Below are 20,019 nucleotides of genomic sequence, written 5' to 3' on the forward strand. Positions count from 1 at the left end.
GGCCTTCTAAAGAGCAGTCAGCTCTAGCGTGTGCATTTTGCACAAGCTGCGGCTTCCAAGCAGTCTTCAAGGGCAGCCCCCGGAGAGTGCATTGCAGTAGCCTGGGTCACAGATTGCCCGAGAGCAGGCTACCTTCTTTAGCCCACCAGCCAGCTTCATGGGATGACCCCCTCGGGTTCGAGGATTATGGAAGAAGGAGAAAAGTCCCCCCCCCCTCCAGCAATACTTAAAACACCTCTCTAGTGCAACCTCCCCCCCACCCCTTTCTCGCCTTTTCTCTGAGCCAAGCCTTCTTGCCGGAGCTGCTGCACCCCGTCCTGGGGGAGCCGCTGCAACCCTTCTCGGCCCTTCCTGCAGCTCAACGAGAGCTCGAGCAGATCTGCGCACGATCCTGCAGCGGGCCGGCCCAAAGAAGTCCCTGTGGGAGCACGGCCTGGGATAGCTCTGAGGGCGGCGGGTCTATCCGCGCCGGGTCTATCCGCTGCACGGCAGTGGCGCTCTGGCCAGGCAGCCGCCTCGAGCAGCCACTGCCATCAGAGCCCATCAGCCTCGCCCCAGGGACGCAGCCCTTCCTCGGCGTCCCCGCGGGGGCTCGGACTACAGCGCCCATCCGGCGGAGTGCTGGTGCCCAGCGCACGGCTCCCAAACGAGGCCCGCGTCTTGGGACAAGGCAGGGGGTGCTGCTCGACCGCTCCGATCGTGGCGACTGCCGCCCTCCCTGCGGTGTGGGCTCGCCTTCCGCGCTGGGCGGACTGAGAGAACGAAACTGGCTCTCGAGGGGTTAATGCCACCGAGGGCGGGCCTAGAGGGGCGCGGCGGCGGGCGGGAAGGAGCGGCGGGCGTGGGCAGTGGCGTCACTTCCGTTGCTCGGCCACCCGGAAGGAGCACTCGGGCGCCAGGTAGGGTCTCGTTCGTCGCGTTCCTCAGCCCGGCGCCCTCGAGAGGGGTGGGATGGCACGTCCCATCATCCCCATCCTCCAAGGTTCATATGCCTCAGATTGGTTTGGCTGGCTCGTCTCATCATTCCCAGCCACCACGATACTTTCCAGTTTTGTGTGGATGGCCAATTCCATCCTCCCCAGTCTATGTGACTACCCGGATGCTCTCCCAAGTTTGTTTGGGTGGGAGGTCCCATCATTCCCAGGCACCCAGACCATTAGGTCCTTTATATGCCACGGATGGGTTAGGCAGGAAGCCTCATCAATCCCAGCAGTATGGTCTGGCTGACCCCCTCCAGAAATGTTTGGATGACACACCCCATGATCCCCAGCTTGGAAAGTCGACATGATGTCCCCCAGCAATGTGTGGAGAGCAATACCCGGCATCCACAGCACACGGACAGAAACTGGTCTTTTCTAAAATATTAGATGGCTGGCTGGGCACGATGGGAGTTGGTGTCCAGCACATGGAGGGGGTGGGCAGCAGTTGGTGTAGCTAACCACAATCCAGATTATTGGGTGGTGGTCTGCCCTTTGGAAAGCTGCTCCCCCTGGTGACTGGTAGCGACATGGCAGAGGCCTGGAGTGGTCCCAGGAAAGGATCACAAGTTGAAGCAAGGTGGTGGCAGGGAAGGACCTGGAAGGACCCATGGCCTCCCACAGCTTTCCAAAGGAGAGACCTGTGCTCCCCGGGGAGGCAACTGACTGTCAAGACACACAGATGAAAAAGACACTGGCATCTTTATCTTTGTGTCACTCTCAAATACAGACTCAGTAAGTGCTCGCAATGCAATCTGTGAACTCTTGAGGCATCCAGGGTTGTTCTTCCAGAATGATTTTTGGAAAGGTGTTGGTGCTGGGTGAGGATTCTTTCTGTTCCATTTTCTAATGAAAAAGACAGCTGTGTCAAATATGAGACTGGTTGATGAGCATCTCTAACAAATCTGATGGGTTTTCATCACAGTTCTTGATAATAGCAAATTATAGTGTTCCTCCTTGCCATAATCTGAAGAAAGGCTTTGATAGATGCTTCTTCATAGGTCCCTCTGAATGTTTATAGAGTTTTGCAGGACTTGATAATGGGGGCAGGAGCATGAAGCAATGTTTTTCAGTCCACATTCTCATTTCTGATGCTCACAGATTCTTTTTGTATCTTTCCTCCACAGGGGGAATGTCTGACTGATATCTGGAAGAATCCTGTTTGGCTTGTAAAGTCTATTTTTGTGAAAGTAAGCCTCTTTAGTTTAACGGGACTTAATTTCAGGCAAGTGCATGTACAGTGGAGGCCTGAACAAACTTGTAGGCAAGAGAGATTCTTTAGCCTCTTATAATGAATCAGGGCCCTCTTCACACAGTCCATGAATGAAAGCAACTTCAGAGCTACAGGATCCTTGTCTCTTCTAGGATCTGCCTTTGAGCCCTGAGGGGAAAATGGATGTTCAAAGCCCAGCAAGAGAGACGAGAGCAAGAGGTCCTCAGGCCATCCTGGTGGGGAGCAGTGAGGAATTTTGGGAAAGGACTGGGCAAAAGACCCTAGAAGCAGAGGAGGTCCATTTGGACGTCCAGCGCCGGCACTTCAGAGAGTTCCACTACCAGGAGGCTGATGGGCCCCGAGAAGTTTGCAGCCGGCTCCACAGCCTTTGCCATCAGTGGTTGAAGCCGGAAAAACACACAAAGACCCAGATGCTGGACCTGGTGATCCTGGAGCAGTTCCTGGCCATCCTACCTCTGGAGATGGAGAGCTGGGTCAGGGAATGCGGGCCGGAGACCAGTTCCCAGGCAGTGGCCCTGGCAGAAGGGTTCCTCCTGAGCCAGGCAGAGGACAAGAAGCAGGTAGAGCTGCAGGTATGAAAGAATTTTGCCTTGGTAGTTCCAAGGGTTGGGGAATGTGTGCTGTGACGTTGAAGCTGATTGGTGGGAAGTTTAGGGCAAATGAAAGGAAATACTTCTTCACGCACTATATAATAATGCTATGGAATTCAGCAGTGGGAGGTGGTGATGGCCACTATTTCAGATGGCTTTAGAAGGGGATTGGAGAAATTCATGGTAGTGGGGGAGGCTATCCATGGCTGCTAACCTTGCTGGCCGTGTGCTCCCTCCTCCTCCAGAGGCTGCATGCCTGCACACACCAGTTGCTGAGGAGCTTGGGCAGACACAGGTCGTGCACCCTTCCTGCCCACGGGATCCTGTGGACAGCTGCTTTGCCACTGTGTGAAGGGAGTGCTGGACCGGATGAGCCATTGGTCTGATCTAGCATTGCAGTATTTATAGTAGGATTATCTCTTCCTGCTCATGGAATGACCTGCCTAAAGAGTTTCCAAAGCTCTAGCTCTCTTTAAGCAGAACATTCCGTGGGTCAGCTCCGAAATTTGGCACTCATTGGCTTTTCTAGACCATTAATCCAGGAGGTGTGGGAAGCTTCACTCCAGCTGCAGCCATGACTGTGGGGATGGCTGAACTGGAGAAGAGAGGAATCATTACCTCTTCCTGCTCCAAGCCTCTAACGACTCTCCCTTGGTCCCTGTCTGCTGTATCAGGCACTGGAACCACTGACGAAAGCAGGCGCAGATTCCACTGGGAGGAAGAAGGGTCGGTCCAATGCCATTCACAACCTGTTCTTTGCTGAGCTCACACAACAGGGGGATCAAACCTGGAGCACCACCCCAGGTAAGGGAAGATGCCTTCTGCCCACGTTTTGGAGCAGTGCGCAGATTCTAGGAGAAATGCCCCCTCTCTTTCTCTCTCTCCCCCTTCCTCTTCTTCATCACAGATGGTAGAACCTCTATGCAGGGTGGACCCTTTTTAGCAGGTTTTTTTTCCATGGATTTTTTAAAAAATCAATAGAATCAAGCAGTTAGCAATTTCAAACTTGCAGGTATTATATTTGTGCATGGAGATAAAAGTGAGCATGGGGGACTTCCTGGAAGCTTTGCTTGCTTTGTTGCTAGTCACAATGTCATGCCAGACCCACCGTGACCCCATGGACAACATTCCACCAGGCCTTCCTGTTCTCCACCATCCCCCGGAGTCCACTCAAGCTCACGCCAACTGCTTCAGTGACTCCATCCAGCCACCTCCTTCTCTGCCGTCCCCTTCTTCTGCCATCTATTGTTCCCAGCATTCGGCTCTTCTCCAGGGAGTCCTTCCTTCTCATTAGGTGGCCAAAGTATTTGAGTTTCATCTTCAGGATCTGGCTTTCTAAAGAGCAGTCAGGGTTGCTCTCCTCTAGGACTGACCGGTTTGATCGCCTTGCGGTCCAAGGGACTCGCAGGAGTCTCCTCCAGCACCACAATTCAAAGGCCTCAATCCTTTTGCGCTCAGCCCTCCTTATGGTCCAACTTTCACAGCCACACATTGCAACTGGGAAAACCATAGCCTTTACTATACGCACTTTTGCTGGCAGGGTGATTTCTCTGCTTTTTAGTATGCTGTCTAGATTTGCCATAGCTTTCCTTCCAAGAAGCAAACATCTTTTAATTTCTTGGCTGCAGTGACCGTCTGCAGTGATCTTGGAGCCCAGGAAAAATAAAATCTGTCACTTTGTTTGCTACTTACTAGTAAAATGAGCATGTTAAACACTGGACTGGTATGATTAAACAAACCACCATGACTTGCTTATTTATTTATCATATCTGTCCCCTGCCTCTTTTTCTTTTAAGGTATGTGAGGCAGTTCCCATAATTCTCTTCCACCTCTCAGTCTTAAACTCACAACAACAACCCTGTGAGGTAGGTCAGACTGAGAGTGTGACTGGCCATAGGCACCCAGTGAGCTCCATGGCAGAATGGGGATTTGAATCTGGATTGCCTCAGTCTGGGTCTCGCATTTTATTTCATTTAGCTGGCCTCCATTTTCCTAATTATCATTTTCCTAATGATTTTCTTTATCATCCAAACCAAAGCAGCATGATCTGTTCGAGGGAAGGACAACCCTATAGCCAGTCTTATGCTATTTGTGAGTTGTTTCACCCTTTATTTATTTAAAGCTATTACAGTGGTACCCCGGGTCACGAACACCTCAGTTCACAACCAAATCAGGTCACGAAAAGAAATTTCAGGGGAAAATTGCCTTAGGTTGTGAACTCCACATCGGGTGACGATCGCGATTGTGCCTGTCTTCCCTGCATGATCGCAGTTGTGTGTGTCTGTGTGTGTGTGTGGCAGGGGAGATGGCTGAGATCATGCTCGGAGGGGGGAGATGGCCACGATCACGGTCATGCTCGGGGGGAGATGGCCATGATCTTGCTCGGGGGTGTGGGGAGATGGCCACGATGCGGAGCTTGCAACCTGAGGACATTTTTTTCTGAAATTTCTGTTCACAACCTGATTTGGTCGTGAACTGAGGCGTTCGTGAGCCAAGATACCACTGTATAATGTCAGCCCCCCAGCCCAAACCGGCGATATGGGCCCATTTTCTTGCTCAGGATCTTGCTGACTTGCTGGGCACAGCAAAGACCTTTTCCCTCAGGCAGCATCCGCGTGCCCCCACAACGTTGACTCACCAGCGCCTAAACGTCGGCCAAGGTTCCTTTGCTACCTCTGATCTCTAGGTCAGAGCATGCTTGCTGGAACTGAGAGCCCTACTCTTAACCACTGCGTAATCTGATAGGGACATTTTCCCAACCAAAACTGTTTTGGCCCCCTTCCTTTCCCTCACAGGCGATGGGCTGGCATCACTGATGTTTTCTGAATCGATGCCTCTGGATGGTGGAGCAGAAGCTGTTACAGACCGGGCAGCTCAGGTGGGTGAAGGATCACTTTGGATAACACCAGAAAATGTTGGATACCTTTGCACAGAGGAAGGGATGCTGTGAGGAAAGGGGCAGGCCAAACAGATCCAGTCTTCACCTGCTCCAGAGAGAGTCGCAGGAAGTTCTGAGAGACGAGACCCAGAAGGGAGGTGCGAGGAAAGGAGGCTGCCGAAAGTGAGAGGCTCAGCTGCTAATTATAGAAAACCACAAGCTGAGTTTGCGGAATGGAGATCTGGCTGGCTCTGGGCGTAGCATATTCTTATTTCTGTCTTGGGCCTCCCGCTCTTTCCTGTTTCGCTTCAAAAGTGTTACATTAAGTCAGTTTGTACCATTTTCTGAAATGCTGGGTGGATTCATTGAGCATGTTTCTTCTGTGTCGACCCTGTGGCACACTTATTTCAGATTGTGTTTTTTGAAATGTGTATTTGTATTGTTGTCTATCTGATGGTGGTGAGATGCTTCAGACACCATCTTTAGAATCAGAGCATGCCAGCATGCCTGTGCCAGGCCCCAAAGCGAAGCCTGAACCTGGGTCAGACTTGGGCTGGGGAAATGCAGAAAAATCAGAAAGGGTCCAGATGAGGACAGGGTTTGGAAACACTGCCCTGTGAGGAGAGATTGTGAGGACTGGGCATGTTCAGCCTTGAGAATAGAAGACTGAGGGGGCACATGAGATCCCTCTGGAAGTCTCAAAAGCTGTCACAAAGAGGAAGGTCAGGATCTCTTCTCATTGATAACAGAGTGTGGGACATGGAATAATCAAATCAAGTTGCGATAACCCAGATTCAGGAAAAGCTTCCTCACTGTCAGAGGAATACAACAGTGGAACCAGCTGCCTGGAGAGGTGGTGGGCTCTCCCACACTGGAGACATTCAGAAAGAAACTGGACAGCCACCTGAGTGGGATGGTACAAATTAGTGTCCTGCAACAGCAGGGGGTTTATTATTTATTTATTTATTAGAACATTTATATGCTGCCCCATTCGCCGAAGCCTCAGGGCGGCTTACAACATAATAAAAATTACAATAGTAACAATATAAAATATAAAATAACAATATAAAATAAATAACAGTATAAAAGAAGTCGCCCTGGCCAGAAGACTCTATGGCCTTCTTGACCCCTTCCAACTCTACTATTCTATGATTAAAAGGAGTCCCAAAACATCTTGTGAACAACAACTTTGGGAAGGCTGTTCTAAGGCAAATTTAAAAAAACATAAAAGCACAAGAAAAGCCATGCTGGATCAGAGCAATGGTCCATCCAATCCAGTACCCCATTCATGTGGTGGCAAACTGCTGTCCTCAGGATTCTCCAAGCAGGATGGGTGCAAGACCTCCTCCTGCCCAAGCTCCTCAGCAACTGGGGTACACAGGCATACCACCTCTGGTAAAGGAAGTAGCACTTAGCCAGCAAGGCCAGTAGCCACTGCTTACCTTCTCCTCCTCCCTGAATTTGCCCATTCACCATATAAAGTTGAAGTATTTCCTTTTCCCTGTCCAGGATTCCTCACTCATCAGCTTTACGGGATGCCTCTGGAGCCTAGGATTTTGGGAAAGGGAGGAAAATGTCTTCTTATCTGCTTTCTCCACACTGTGCATAATTTTAAACCCCTCGATCATGTCTCCCCCAACTCACCCTTCTTCTAAGCTAAACAGTCTTATTTGAGCTAAGCAGTCATAATAACATGGATGTGACTCTTTTCTACTTTATTTCTCATAATAATGACTGCATCAATGTTTCCACCATCTTTAAGGTAAGGAGGCTATTCTATGATATTATAGAGCCTGTGTGGTGTAGTGGTTAAGAACATGGGACTGGGACTCAGACAATCTGGGTTCTAGTCCCCGCTCAGCCATGGAGCCAACTGGGTGGCTTTGGGCCAGTCACAGACTCTCAGCCCAACGTACCTCACAGGGTTGTTGTTGTGGGGATAAGGTGGAGGAGGAGAACGATATAAGCTGTCTTGAGCCCTTTGTAGGAAAAAGGCAGGATATGAATCGAAAAATAATAAAAAATAAAATAAAATATTAGGAAGCCCTGCTTACTCATGCAAAATTATTAGGAAAAGAACATGTGGCAGGAGAGAAGTGTGTGCACACATTTTGGAGTTTGTGGGATGCACAACAAGCCTTCCTTAAGGGAATTAGGCTTTAGGGAAACAATTCCCTCCTTCCCCTTCTTTTTAGTGCTATGTTGCATTTCTTTCCCACATTCTCTACCTTGTGAGAAACCCAAGGCACACCCCAAAACTTCAACAACAACCCTGTGAGGTAGGTTGTGCTGAGAGTGAGTGACTGACCTGGATTCACTCAGCTTCAAGGCTGAGTGAGGACTAGAACCTGAATATCACGCGTTCAAAGTCCAGTGCTCTCATCACTATATCACACTGCCTCTCATGGTCAGGTTATCTTAATAATGTGCAGGTTCTTGACCAGGACAAATGCAGCCAGTCCAGGGAAGCTGCCCACAGCAGAGCCAGCATTGACCAGGACATGAGTTCCGGTCCCCACTCAGCCCTGAAAGCCCACTGGGTGACTCTCAGCCTAGCCTACCTCACAGGGTTGTTGTGAGGGAGCAGAAAGAGCTGGGCTTAGCCCAATTTAGATGGCTTCAGAGGCGGGTTGGGCTGGTTCTTGGAGGGGGATGCCATCAACGAATGCTAGTCCTGATGGTTTTATGCTGCCTCCAGTATCATTCCTTGAGCCTCAAATTTGTCTCCTGCAATCCCTGAAGGAAGCAACCTCTCCTTTCTTTGCACCGGGACTTTTGCATTTCAAAGAGGAAGAGGAGGAGGTGGAAAGGGGAGCTATGCTGGATCCAGCCCAGAAGCCTCGTCCCATGGACATCGTGGGAGACAACAGTAGGAACCTGGACTCTCCGGGTAAGGAGCCAAGTCCCAATATTTGGAGACTCCTAATCTTTCTGCAACGGAGGGCTCTACCACTTTGCTGTGGGAGCTCATGCCATGACCAGGGGGTGGCTAATGAAGCTCAGCACCGACTTCAGGGATCCCAAGTGTGGCACCCACCCACTCTGAAAGCGTTCCCCTAGATGGCACCTGCACAGCTTAACAAAGTCCTGTATTTTTAAAATCTCAATGTTTTTGTAAATATACCTCTCGGTGCCCTTTCTCTGCCCTCTTTGGTGCTGTTTCTCATGACCTTGACCCTTGCTGTTGCTTCCCCACACCGCTTTAACTCACTGTTAATCCTGCCTCTTTGCTTCTCACTTCGCTCCTCCTCCTTTGCCCTGTTATTTCTTCTTCCCCAGCCCCCTTCCTCACTCCTCCTCTCTCTTCCCTGACTAGCAAGCCCCACAGCAGCTGTTGAATGGCCCTTCTTCTTTTGCCATCAATTGTCCCCAGCATTAGGCTCTTCTCCAGTGAGTCCTTCCTTCTCATTAGGTGGCCAAAGTATTTGAGCTTCATCTTCAGGATCTGGGCTTCTAAAGAGCAGTCAGGGTTGATCTCCTGTAGGACTGACCAGTTTGATCTCCTTGCAGTCCAAGGGACACGCAGGAGTCTTCTCCAGCACCACAATTCAATGTTTGACCATGTCCAGCTTGCCTTGATTCCTAGATCTTACATTCCAGGTTCCTATGGAGTACAGATCTTTACAGAATCGGACTTTCCTTTCACCACCAGATAAATCCACAAGTGAATGTCCTTCTGGCTTTGACCTGGTTGCTTCATTCTTTCTGGTGCTACTAGTACTAGCCCTCTGCTCTTCCCCAGTAGCACATTGGACACCTTCCAATCTGAGGGGTTCATCTTCTGGTGTCATATCTTCTTGCCTTTTCATACTGTCTGTGGGGTTTTCACGGCAAGGATACTGGAGTGGGTTGCCATTTCCTTCTTCAATGGATCACGTTTTGTCAGAGCTCTCTGCTATGACCTGTCCATCTTGGGAGGCCCTGCACAGCATAGCTCATAGCTTCATTGAGCTACACAAGCTCCTTTGCCACAACAAGGCAGTGCTCCATGAAGGGGATTCTTCATGTACCAAACAATTTAAATGTCAATATAAAACTAGAAAGTCAGCAGTTAAAACGGAGGAAAAATGAAGTAGGATCATTTATTTATTTAAAGTATTTATATGCCGTCCTTTACGACAATGTCTCAAGCCAGCTTAAAACTTTAAAACCCACAAGCGATGAAAACAATCAATAAAGTAGTACAATAGATAGAATAAAATATAATCAGTAAAAATACAATCACATTTTTAAAAAAGCTACTGTTAATGTCTAAAATTACTGATTTTTAAAATGACGTTTGAAGAAAAAGGTTTTCACCTGGTGCCGAAAAGATTTTCACCTGAATCTGAAAATTAGGATTCCCATTCCTGTATCTAGTACCAATCAGCTGCTCTGAGGGCAGGAAGAGAAGAAAACAAGGGCAAAGGGTTTGATTCTTGAGTGGGGAGAAGTAACACCATAAGGGGATGAGTGGGAGAGAAAGGGCAAGGCTGGAGGCTCAGAAGCAGGGCGAGAAGGATGGAGGTCAGAGTGGGAGAGAAGCACAGAAAGCAGAATCTGGGAGTGGGAAGAGAGAGCAAGCACAAGGGGAGAGGTAAGGGGATGGAAACAGATAGGGCTGTCCAGTGTGTCATGAGCAGAGCCGGCTGGAGTTGGGGGTCAGACTAGATGGCCCAGGAGACCCCTTCTGACTTGCTCAGTTTCTCTATTTCTGTGATTCCATTCCCCGCTGCCTTCCAGCTTCCTGGCTAGCCAAGGTCCGACAGCAGCCTTTACGTGACTAGCAGCATCTTCCACGGGAGCCACTTTGAGATGGTCCCCACAGCTGTTAACCAGGCTCCCAAATGGGTCCAGAAAGGTTGGTAGAGACACCAGAGGCTTTTTGGATGTTCGGTTCTGGCACATCACTGGCCACACTCTGCCTTCGGCTCCTGGAGGAACTCGCCTCTTTGTGGAAGGGGCTACTCCATTCAGCAGCATCGCAGGGGGCAGCTCTTCCCCAGCCTGTACCGTCCAGATTGCGTATGGGATTTCAGATGGTTAAACAATCCCTTGGGCATGTGGGGAGAGAGACATGGGCTAGGGCAAAGCTAACATGCCGGGATCAAGGCTTGGTGATTTTAATTTGTGGATCTTGCAGGAGATTCACCAAGTGTGTACAGTCCAAGTTTATCTAGGCCAGTGATTTTCAACCGCCAGTCCACGAACTGGCACTGGTCTGCCGGCATTTCCTACCGGCCTGTGGATGAGCCATGGTCAGGTTACACAGACCTACGCAGGGTTAGCTGTGCTCTCACTGCCAATTCCCCACCTCTTCCTCAGGCAAGGAGACTGGGGGCGCAGGGAGAGAGGCAACTCAATGGAAGCCAGCTGGGACCCATGCCACACTGGTCTGCCCTCTGAGCATGCCCCAAAGACCCAGCCTTTTCCTTTCTCTGCTGTATTTTCTGCTGGGAAGGGAAATGCAGAGGTGAGGTTGTGCTGAGTGTGTTTTCTCAGCAAGTCTTTGCTGGTGTGCATGGAAGTTTGAGTGGGTGAGGATCCCTGGATTTCATTATTTAACATTATGAGTATTATCGTATCAAGCAACTTTGTCTGATTGTGTATTGATCTGCTGTTAATATTGTATTTGAATTTGTATTTGCTCTGAGTATTGCATTTATATTGATTTTGTCGTTTGCTCTTGTAAATTTTTGACCAAGTATTCTTGAAAAGAAGCAACGGCAGATTTTGCAGTAGCCCTATTTGAATTACATATTGCTCCCTAAAAATTTCAGTTGTGTTCAATTACATTTAATTTCATATTTTCTTCTTTTATTGGAAACATAGAAACAGAACCAGTCAGAAGGGGTCTCCCGGGCCATCTAGTCTGACCCCAGCTCCAGCCGGCTCCGCTAATGCCATGCCATGCTTACCATGTGCATTTCCAGCCTTTCCTTGAGCACCCTCACCAATGTGGGCTCAACCACCTTCCAGTATTTTTACTGCTCAGTTTCTGGTTGTTTTAGATCATTTTCAATTTTTTTGGTATTTAAAAACTAATACACAAAATACTATATTATGTATATAATGCTTTTTATTTCCACTCCAGTGGTTCCCTGAAATAATTTTCCTATTTTTGCCAGTCCCCAGCTGTAAAAAGGTTGAAAACTACTGATCTAGACCATGTGATTTTGTTGAATGTTTGTAGCCTCTCTTTGGAAGTACTGTGGCAGCCTGACTGGACATGTAAAGCTTCTCTGCAGCATTGAACCCTCAGTCCCTATCTTTTCTTAACAAGTTTACCTCCTTATTTCTGCAGGTCACAGATGGAAGACTGAAAAGGACAATGAGCCACATTCAGAAGGAAACAAGCAGCAAGAAATGGAAGAGAACTTCCAAAATCAAGAAGGACTAAAACAGGAGGAAGGGGAACAAACAGAGCAGCTGGGGAATGCATTTTCTCAGCGGGGTAATTTCCAAAAACTTCCAGTTTCTCAGGAAAAACAGAAAGGGACAAGAAGGAATGACTGTCCAGCCTGTGGGAAAAGCTTCAATCGCAAATCAGACCTGAACGTCCATTGGAGGATCCACACAGGAGAGAAACCCTATAAATGCCTGGAGTGCGGAAAGAACTTCAGGCAGTTGGCAAGCCTCTCATCACATCAGAGAATCCACACAGGAGAGAGACCGTATAAATGTGCCGAATGTGGAAAGGGATTTTATGACAAATCAAGCCTTGTTATACACCAGAGAATCCACACAGGGGAGAAACCATACCGCTGCTCAATATGTGGAAAGGGCTTCCACCAGAGCTTCGGGCTCACATCCCATCAGAGAATCCACACAGGAGAGAAGCCCTTTGCCTGCTCAGACTGTGGAAAGAGCTTTTATGACAAACCACACCTTGTTAGGCACAGGAGAATCCACACGGGGGAGAAACCATATACATGCTCTGAATGCGGGAAGAGCTTCAGCCAGATCACAAGCTATACTTCCCATCAAAGAATCCACACTGGAGAAAGGCCCTTTTTCTGCTCCAGCTGTGGAAAGAGCTTTTATGACAAATCCAACCTTCTGACACACCAAAGAATTCACACGGGAGAGAAGCGATATAAATGCCTGGAGTGTGGAAAGACCTTCAGCCAGAAAAAAAGTCTTACTTGCCATCAGAGCATTCACACGGGGGAGAAACCCTATCACTGCCTGGAGTGTGGAAAAAATTTTAGGCAGCAGACAGACCTGACCACACACCAAAAAATCCACACTGGAGACAGACCCTACCAATGCTTGGAGTGTGACAAGAGGTTCTATAGAAAAGCCGATCTAAACAGGCACCAGAAGGTTCACCCTGGGGGAGAAAGACCTATTATTGCTTGGAGCGTTGAGATGGCTTCGGACGGTGTGTCAATGCTGAGGCCTATTGGGGAATTTACACAGGAAAACCAGGGTTTAAGTTCGGAGATTAAGCAGGAGGACCTTTATTGCTAATCGTGTCCCTATCGGTCATTGGAGAATTCCCACAGCACAGACCATTGCTCCAAAGGGATGCCTAGAATGTGGGAAGAGTGGAGAGGGCTGGAGAGCTCCAGAGGCTGCTTGCTTTTCTCCGACATTTCTGCTGGGCTGAACAAAGCGAACGCCTTAGTGTGGTCTTCCCCCGAATCCTCCTTGCGGTTCTAAGCAAAGGAGTGAATTGTCAGGTCTGGGGAGCCAAGAGCCTCATATTGCAAAGCAGATTTTCCTTCTGATATTCCGTTCAGAATGAGCGGATGTATTTGAGGCAGGGTCTCTCAGATGCAGCTGCTTGCATGGAAAGACCATTTCCAAACCCACCTCTGGCTGGTGCAAGGGAGGGGACACAGCCAGAGAAAATGTGTAACGCCTATTCAGAGGGTCTGACTTTGCCCCCTCTCACTTGTCTGCCTGCCAAGGGGTCAGATCTTCCTATCCAGGGAGACCTTCAAATGGATTATTTCTTGTTTTTCCATGACAAATATACCACATCCCTTTGCTTGGACAAGGTATTCATCACAGCTGCTGTTCTTAACATTTTCTCTGTGCTCATTAAGTAAGCTCTTTCTTTTAAAGCACTTATTTTTTTCTTTTGTCCTTTTTGCATTGATCTTTTCTTCTTATGCTGCACTATAGCTTTTTGTTGGCTGCATTCTGGAAAGGTGGAGTGCAAGCGTTTTAAGCAAGTATATGAGCTAGAAGTGACACAACATGGAGGTCTTTATCACTGACCTCATGGATGGGAAGGCTTCTTCTCAGAAATCTTTCAGCCCTTGGGGAGCTCTGGAGGCTCTGAAGGAATGGGGAGGCCAAAGCCCCTGAACTGATTGATCAGGAACTCTGAGAAGGGCCTTCCCATCAGGACTCTTGATCCATCCAGTGTCCACTCAGCCTGTTCATTGTTGAAAGGCAAACATGCTCTCTGAAAAGGCATCTCTCGGAATGGTGGTGCACCTGCTCTGGCTTGACCTGATGGGAACGAAGTGAGCAGCATTGCTTCTGAGCCAGTGGTGGCATCCCCGGGCTGCAGCAAACCACCCACCCAAACTTCACAATGAGAAGTGGCTGGTGACACTAGTAGGCAGCGCCCTGACCATAAAAATACTTTAGATGCTGGAGAAAGTAGGGGAAAGACGCCGCTCCAATTTCTGCAGGACCTCGGGAGCGTGCCAGAAAGAAGCCAAAGAACTAAGATTCCTGGTTTGTGGGAGTTTCCCCTGCAGCTTTTCCTAGGGGCCCGGCTTCTTTGCAGCACTGCAGCCAGTGATGTCTTCCCTCCTAGCCACTGCTCTTCCTTCTGCCTCCCAGAGCACGCTCTCGGCCTTCTCTGGCCTTCATCAGGTACAAGTCCTGGAGGAAAAGGGCTAGATTCTCAAGGAGATCCCCCTGGTTTTCATTAGATGTTGTGGCTTATATTTACAACTACAATTAAATGCCCATTCTCCTCAGTCCCATTTGTGGAGCATCCTGAAATGAGGATTTTTTGAGTGCAGTCCTGCTGATGACCCATCAACTCCCAGTCTTGGAGGCTAATGAGTGTCCTGTGCAGGACTGGAAGAGGGATGGAAGCAATTTTATTCTGTTCCACATTTCTTCTCAGTGGGTTTCTTGCCTCTAGTGGCAGCATTTCTAAATGGCATTAAAAGAGGCTGTGGAGGTCCCAGGAAAAATTCTAGCCTGACCTCCCAAGTCACCTCTCATCTTTGTCCACCCAAATACCCTGTTACCCTTCTACAAAGTTCTTTTTGGAAGGGGGAAGGGGGCAGATGGTGGATTCTGCCCAGCTCAAAGGGCTATCTCTGACCTCTGGTCCGGGTATCCTACACCCCACGGAAGCACTCCAGGGGCCATAGGGCTGTGAATCATGGAACAAGAGCCTGCCACACAAAGTTGGAACCATGACAATTCTGGCAGGAGAGTCATCAAAATGCTTAAGAGTGAGGGTTTCTGTTGCTTAAGTGTCCTGCAAAGGTTTTCTCTGCATATGTTTCTCCCTTCAGTCCCTTTAACATCAGAATAAACGGGATTCATTAAAAGCTTGTGCATTGGTATTTTGTCTATACATCAGAATGCTACTAAATGTGAGGCCGGAGCACTTCCCCCCCACACACAAACACCTCCTCCCTTCAATGGCTAGATAAACTCCTTTCTCTTCTCCTTTCGCTTTCCCTTGACTCTAATTGTCCCAAGCAGGGTAGCCGCCTCCTCTGTTGAGCACTCTCTATAGTAACAGGCTGTTCAACTGGTGGCCTAGTCACGTTACCTATCTGAGGAATGTTGCCTTCCTCTGGCTGAAGAAAAATTTCAGTCAGGCGGGGGAGGAGGTGTGCAATGGGCACCAAGTAAAAATCTTCTTGTTCTAAGGCCTGACTGGGATCTTCTTGTTCTCTCACACATGCTAATGACTCCTGTGAGTCGTTAGGTATGACACTAAATTCTCTGTGATCATGCAAGGGAGCCTAAGGTGTGTGGACTTCCTTAGACCCACCTCCCCTGTATCTCCACGTGCTGTTCATTCTCTGTATTGTCTATTAACATGTGAGCCAGGGGTCCTCAAACTTTTTAAACGGGGCCAGTTCACTGTCCCTCAGACTGTTGGGTAGGGGACGGACTATAGTTTGAAAAATTTTGCTAAAGAAACACCAAAAGCGACGCCCCACCACCACCACCTTGTTTCTCAACAAGGAAGTGTGGAGAGGAAAAATTTGCAAGGGCCTCCCACTACGGCTGCTGCCAACTTAAAGCGCAAACAGGGTGAATTTTACTCCTTAAAAACAAGGGAACAAAAAGCCCCAAATAGACAATTCTGTGGGGTGGACAGTAGAGAATCATAAAGCCCCGCCAAGAGATTTGATTTTGTTAAAGGAAACCCTCATAGAAACAGTAAAAGTGACCACCCCTCCCAGCCTCATTTCTCAACAAGGAAGTGTGGAGAGGGAAATTTCACAAGAGCCTCAGGCTCGCCAACAGACAGGGGAAAAAAGCAGACTGGTTTAAATGAACAAGCTGACTTAATGCAAACAGCAAAATGCTTAGAGGGACATAAAAATAGGTTCAAAAAGTTATATTTTTTTTCAATCCTTTTTAGTGTCTTCATATCTCTGTATTCCCACTCTGTATATGCATGCAATGCGGGGTGGGGGGGAGCCAGCATACACACAGTTGAGCTTTTACAATTAGGTGTGTGTGCCAGCTCTGCTCAGTTTCAGAGAAATCCTGTGCTGGCTCAGAGCTTTTGGGCACACTCGGAGATCATTTTCTCCAAGCGAGTCCAAAAGCTCTGAGGTGGGCCAGATAAATGATCATGGCAGGCCATATCCGGCCTGTAGGCCTTAGTTGAGGACCCATGGTGTAAGCTCCTTAGGGCAGGGAGCTGCACAGAACTTGGCTCACTGAAACAGTCGTGCATCCTGTGTGGTATCATGGAAAGGAGCACAAGGTGTTTGCATGTTCTTGTATCCACCTCCACTGCATCTCTAAAGATGCTTTTCTGTAGTTTCTATTAAAATGTAAGATCTTTGGGGCAGGGACTTGCCTGTACTCCTACAGCCACAGAATACATGAGTTGAACCCAAACCTGAACACTCCCAGCAGCATCTGTTCAGGCCTCTCCAACCTAATTATATCTCAGCATTGGGTTCCCCAAACCATTTCTGAACACCAAGGAATAGCTTGTAAGAATCTCTTCCATTAATAGAAAATGTCGTGCTCTCTAAGCAGAAGCCAAACAAGGCTACTAACGAAATCACACATTCCAGCAGAAGTTTTCCGATTGTCATCTTTAGGGTCCCTTTGGTAGAGTGACAGAAAAGTTGTGGAGCAGTTGAGAATTCTTCAGCATGCTTTTGATTTTCTTCTCTTTTGCCCTGGGAACAGACACGGAAGATGTTTTGACCAAGGCATCCACTGATCCGAGAGGTGCTTTCTTTGCCACTTCACATGCACGTTGAATGCCGACAGACTTTTACACCTGACTTCACAGAACTGCTTGCTAAAGCAGGCAATTCCATAGCATTAAAAGGTCCATACCAGCTATTGAACCTGACTTGTGATAGTGTTTCCTAATTTGGAGAGCAGCAGAAAACAGCTTAGAGCCTGGTTACCTGAAGGAGTGTCTCCTTCCATATGTGCTTGCCCACCTTAAGATTTAGGGCAGATGCCCTTCTCCTAGTGCCCTCCCTGACAGAGATTAGGAGGGTGACTAACCTTCTCTGTGGTATCATCCCAACTGTGGAATTCACTCCCCAGAGGGGTTCTCCTCACGCTGTCACTTTATTCTTTTTGGTGCCAAACCAAATCCTTTTTATTTTCCCAGTGTTTAAAAACCTGACTGTTTTTATTAGGGTTTTATTATTGAATTTTTAGGATGTTGTGTTTGTTTGATGTTTGTTTGTTTATTTACATTTTGTATTGCTAAACCATCCTGAGACTTCAGTAATGGGAAGGTCTAAAAAAGTTTTAAATAAATAAATATCCACCAAGGTCATCAGCAATGAAGAGGTCTGTCGGGGGTCCCACTGTTTTCAAGTGTGTGGGGAGAGAAAGGGGGCAAGTGCAAGATCAATTTGGACCTTTGGTGTGGCCAGTAAAAGGCAGCCTGGATACTGGAGCAAAGCTGCTGGTGGGACAGGCTCGGGCATGGGGTGAGGGGGTCACTATGTTACCTTGGCTGAAACCTGTCAGGGTCTGCGTTCCTGAAGCCATGGACTGTGGTGGTGAGTATCTAACTCCAGGCTAGAACATTGTGTTCTTTTCCTTGGAAACCTGTCCAAACAATCTCCTGGGAATGCATCCTCTGAACGCAATGCTGGACCAGATGAACACTTGGTCTGATATTCTTTGCATGCAGCTGTGCAAGAGCTGGCTAATAAAATGTTCTCTATTTGGTTTGGGATCACTGCATCAGCCTCAGAGAGAGTAAATTTCTCCTCATTCAGGTGTGGTAACTTTTGAGGTAGTGTCAGTACATTTTGTTTCAATAGTCTAAAAGAAAACATATCATCTGATTTGTGTGTGCGTGTATATATATATATGTGCAACTGAAAGTAAAAAGAAACAGAAGGAAAAGTATTTTTTTTCTTCCCGCTCCTCATCACCTTCTGGAATTTCCTGCCTACTATCTGTAAAAAGCAGGGCGCAAAAGAGCATCCCTGACTTTCCATTTTTCAATGAAAATAGCCAACAGAGCCTGCTATTCCTTGCAGAGGAACAGTAAAGCCACAGAGCAGGTTTTCCAAATGGACAAGACCACTGATTTTTTTGGAAAAAAAAAAGTGCTGGAACTCACATCGCCGCCGGCAGTAAGCACTCACACACACCAATCCCAAGCCGAGCAGCGTCCCAAGCCGAACAGTTTCCTATCAGCGCGGATACAAAAGCAGCCCACAGGGACTATGTTAATGATGTTTGCAGCTGATCTGCTCTGCCGACAGGCAATTCAAAATCACTTCATAAAATCCATTGGGAATGGTGCTGGAATGCCGTACCGGTGCGTTCTATGACAAAAAAAGCCCTGGACAAGACTGTGGAGGTGCCTGAAAGTTTCTCCCTCTGGCTGTCCTGGAAGAAAAGAGCAGAAGGTGCTGTGTGTGCAAACCAACTCCTTGATTGAACCCAGAGCAATGCTGCCATTGTAGCTGTGTTCACAGCACATGACAAGCAGTCCTGCATGACTACCACGGTTCACCATTGTTTATGCATGGTCTGTTTAACAGACGATCAAATTGGATCCTACATTATTGTGGTTTCCATCCTCCCCATGAATCCCATCAGCCTCTGTGCCTAAAATTCAATCCCAGGGTGCACAGCTCCCTGCCTCATAGATCTATGATTCAGTCCTCCTCACTTCCCCTTGAAATTCTGTGCCCAAATCCAGAAGGATAAGATGGATGTACTGCTAGAAGAAGCCTCCCGTGACTTGATCCATATCAGATGGTGGCTTATAGCAATAGCTAGCAGGATGGGTTTGAAAGTGAAATGGAACCTCTTCTAAAAGCCTGAGATTTCCATCAGCACAGAAGCCAGAGGCTCCTTCTGTGCTCCCATGTGTACAACATATTCCAGAGGTGCATAAAAAATATGGATGTGATGCTGTTGCACTTAAAAAGAAGCCCTGGGTTGATTGAACCAAGAATTAAAACTGATGAAAATGGAAACCAAGGACCATAGCAAGTGTATGTTCCATCTTGCTAGGGGACCAGCATTTGAATTCATTCAGTAACACATGAACTGATGCTACAGGTGAAACTGGTCACTAATATCTATAGAAATAATTTTTGAAAAGTTAAGGGCAAGAACACCTTATTTCATTAAAAAAACAACATAAACTTAAAGGAAAATATCTCATCATCCCCATTTTAATTAAAAACAAACTAAAACTTCAGTCTATGGACAAAGTGAAGCTTTCAAAAATCAGATGCCATCCTTAGCTTTTGGTGCAAGAGTTCAAGTCTGTTCAATAAAATAATGTAGCACTTGTGGGGAACGATACATCCCAGCAGGCCAGAGCAGGAGGTGCATGTCAGAAAGTTGCTTTAGTTTTTGTGGTGAGATGCTCCTTGGTATTCAGGTCAGGCCTCAAGAAAATAATGTAGCACTTGGGGAGAAAGGTGCAGCCCAGCAGCCCAGCGCTGGAGGCCAAGATGGAGAAGACCTGCACAGCCACCATGTACTTGCCCCTGGTGCTCAGGTAGGTGGGCACGAAGGACACCCAGACGCTGCAGAAGACCAGCATGCTGAAGGTGATCAGCTTGGCCTCATTGAAGGCCCCGGGCAGCTTCCTGGCCAGGAAGGCCACCGTGAAACAGACAGCAGCCAGGAAGCCCATGTAGCTGAGGGCAGCGAAGAACATGGCCACAGAGCCTT

General features: G+C 48.0%; 1 protein-coding gene across 4 annotated transcripts; it reads left to right on the top strand.

The window, feature by feature from the left end:
* Positions 1–859: 859 nt before the first annotated feature.
* LOC123021004 (zinc finger protein 397-like) lies at positions 860–15,191 on the top strand. Of its 4 annotated transcripts, none has more exons than XM_044425367.1 (7): positions 860–899; positions 2,105–2,167; positions 2,343–2,783; positions 3,476–3,605; positions 5,597–5,679; positions 8,422–8,569; positions 11,963–15,191. In XM_044425367.1, the coding sequence occupies exons 3-7, from the start codon at positions 2,370–2,372 to the stop codon at positions 13,129–13,131; spliced, it is 1,944 nt and encodes a 647-aa protein (XP_044281302.1). In that variant the 5' UTR covers positions 860–899; positions 2,105–2,167; positions 2,343–2,369; the 3' UTR covers positions 13,132–15,191. The 4 variants fall into 4 exon arrangements, with proteins under 4 accessions (XP_044281302.1, XP_044281304.1, XP_044281303.1 ...); XM_044425369.1 differs by lacking the exon at positions 860–899 and adding an exon at positions 917–982; XM_044425370.1 differs by lacking the exon at positions 860–899 and adding an exon at positions 1,673–1,712.
* The last annotated feature ends 4,828 nt before the right edge of the window (positions 15,192–20,019 follow it).

The sequence above is a fragment of the Varanus komodoensis genome, unplaced genomic scaffold, assembly GCF_004798865.1.
Source record: "Varanus komodoensis strain SLA01 unplaced genomic scaffold, ASM479886v1 scaffold150, whole genome shotgun sequence".
In the NCBI taxonomy this organism is placed as follows: Eukaryota; Metazoa; Chordata; class Lepidosauria; order Squamata; family Varanidae; genus Varanus; species Varanus komodoensis.

What these genes read in the sequence shown, in the direction of transcription:
- LOC123021004 (XM_044425367.1), top strand. Translation starts at nt 2,370, where the DNA reads ATGGATGTTCAAAGCCCAGCAAGAGAGACGAGAGCAAGAGGTCCTCAG. An exon ending in AGAAGCAGGTAGAGCTGCAG is followed by an intron (nt 2,784 to 3,475) that starts GTATGAAAGAAT and finishes CTGCTGTATCAG; the next exon opens with GCACTGGAACCACTGACGAA. An exon ending in TAGGAACCTGGACTCTCCGG is followed by an intron (nt 8,570 to 11,962) that starts GTAAGGAGCCAA and finishes TTATTTCTGCAG; the next exon opens with GTCACAGATGGAAGACTGAA.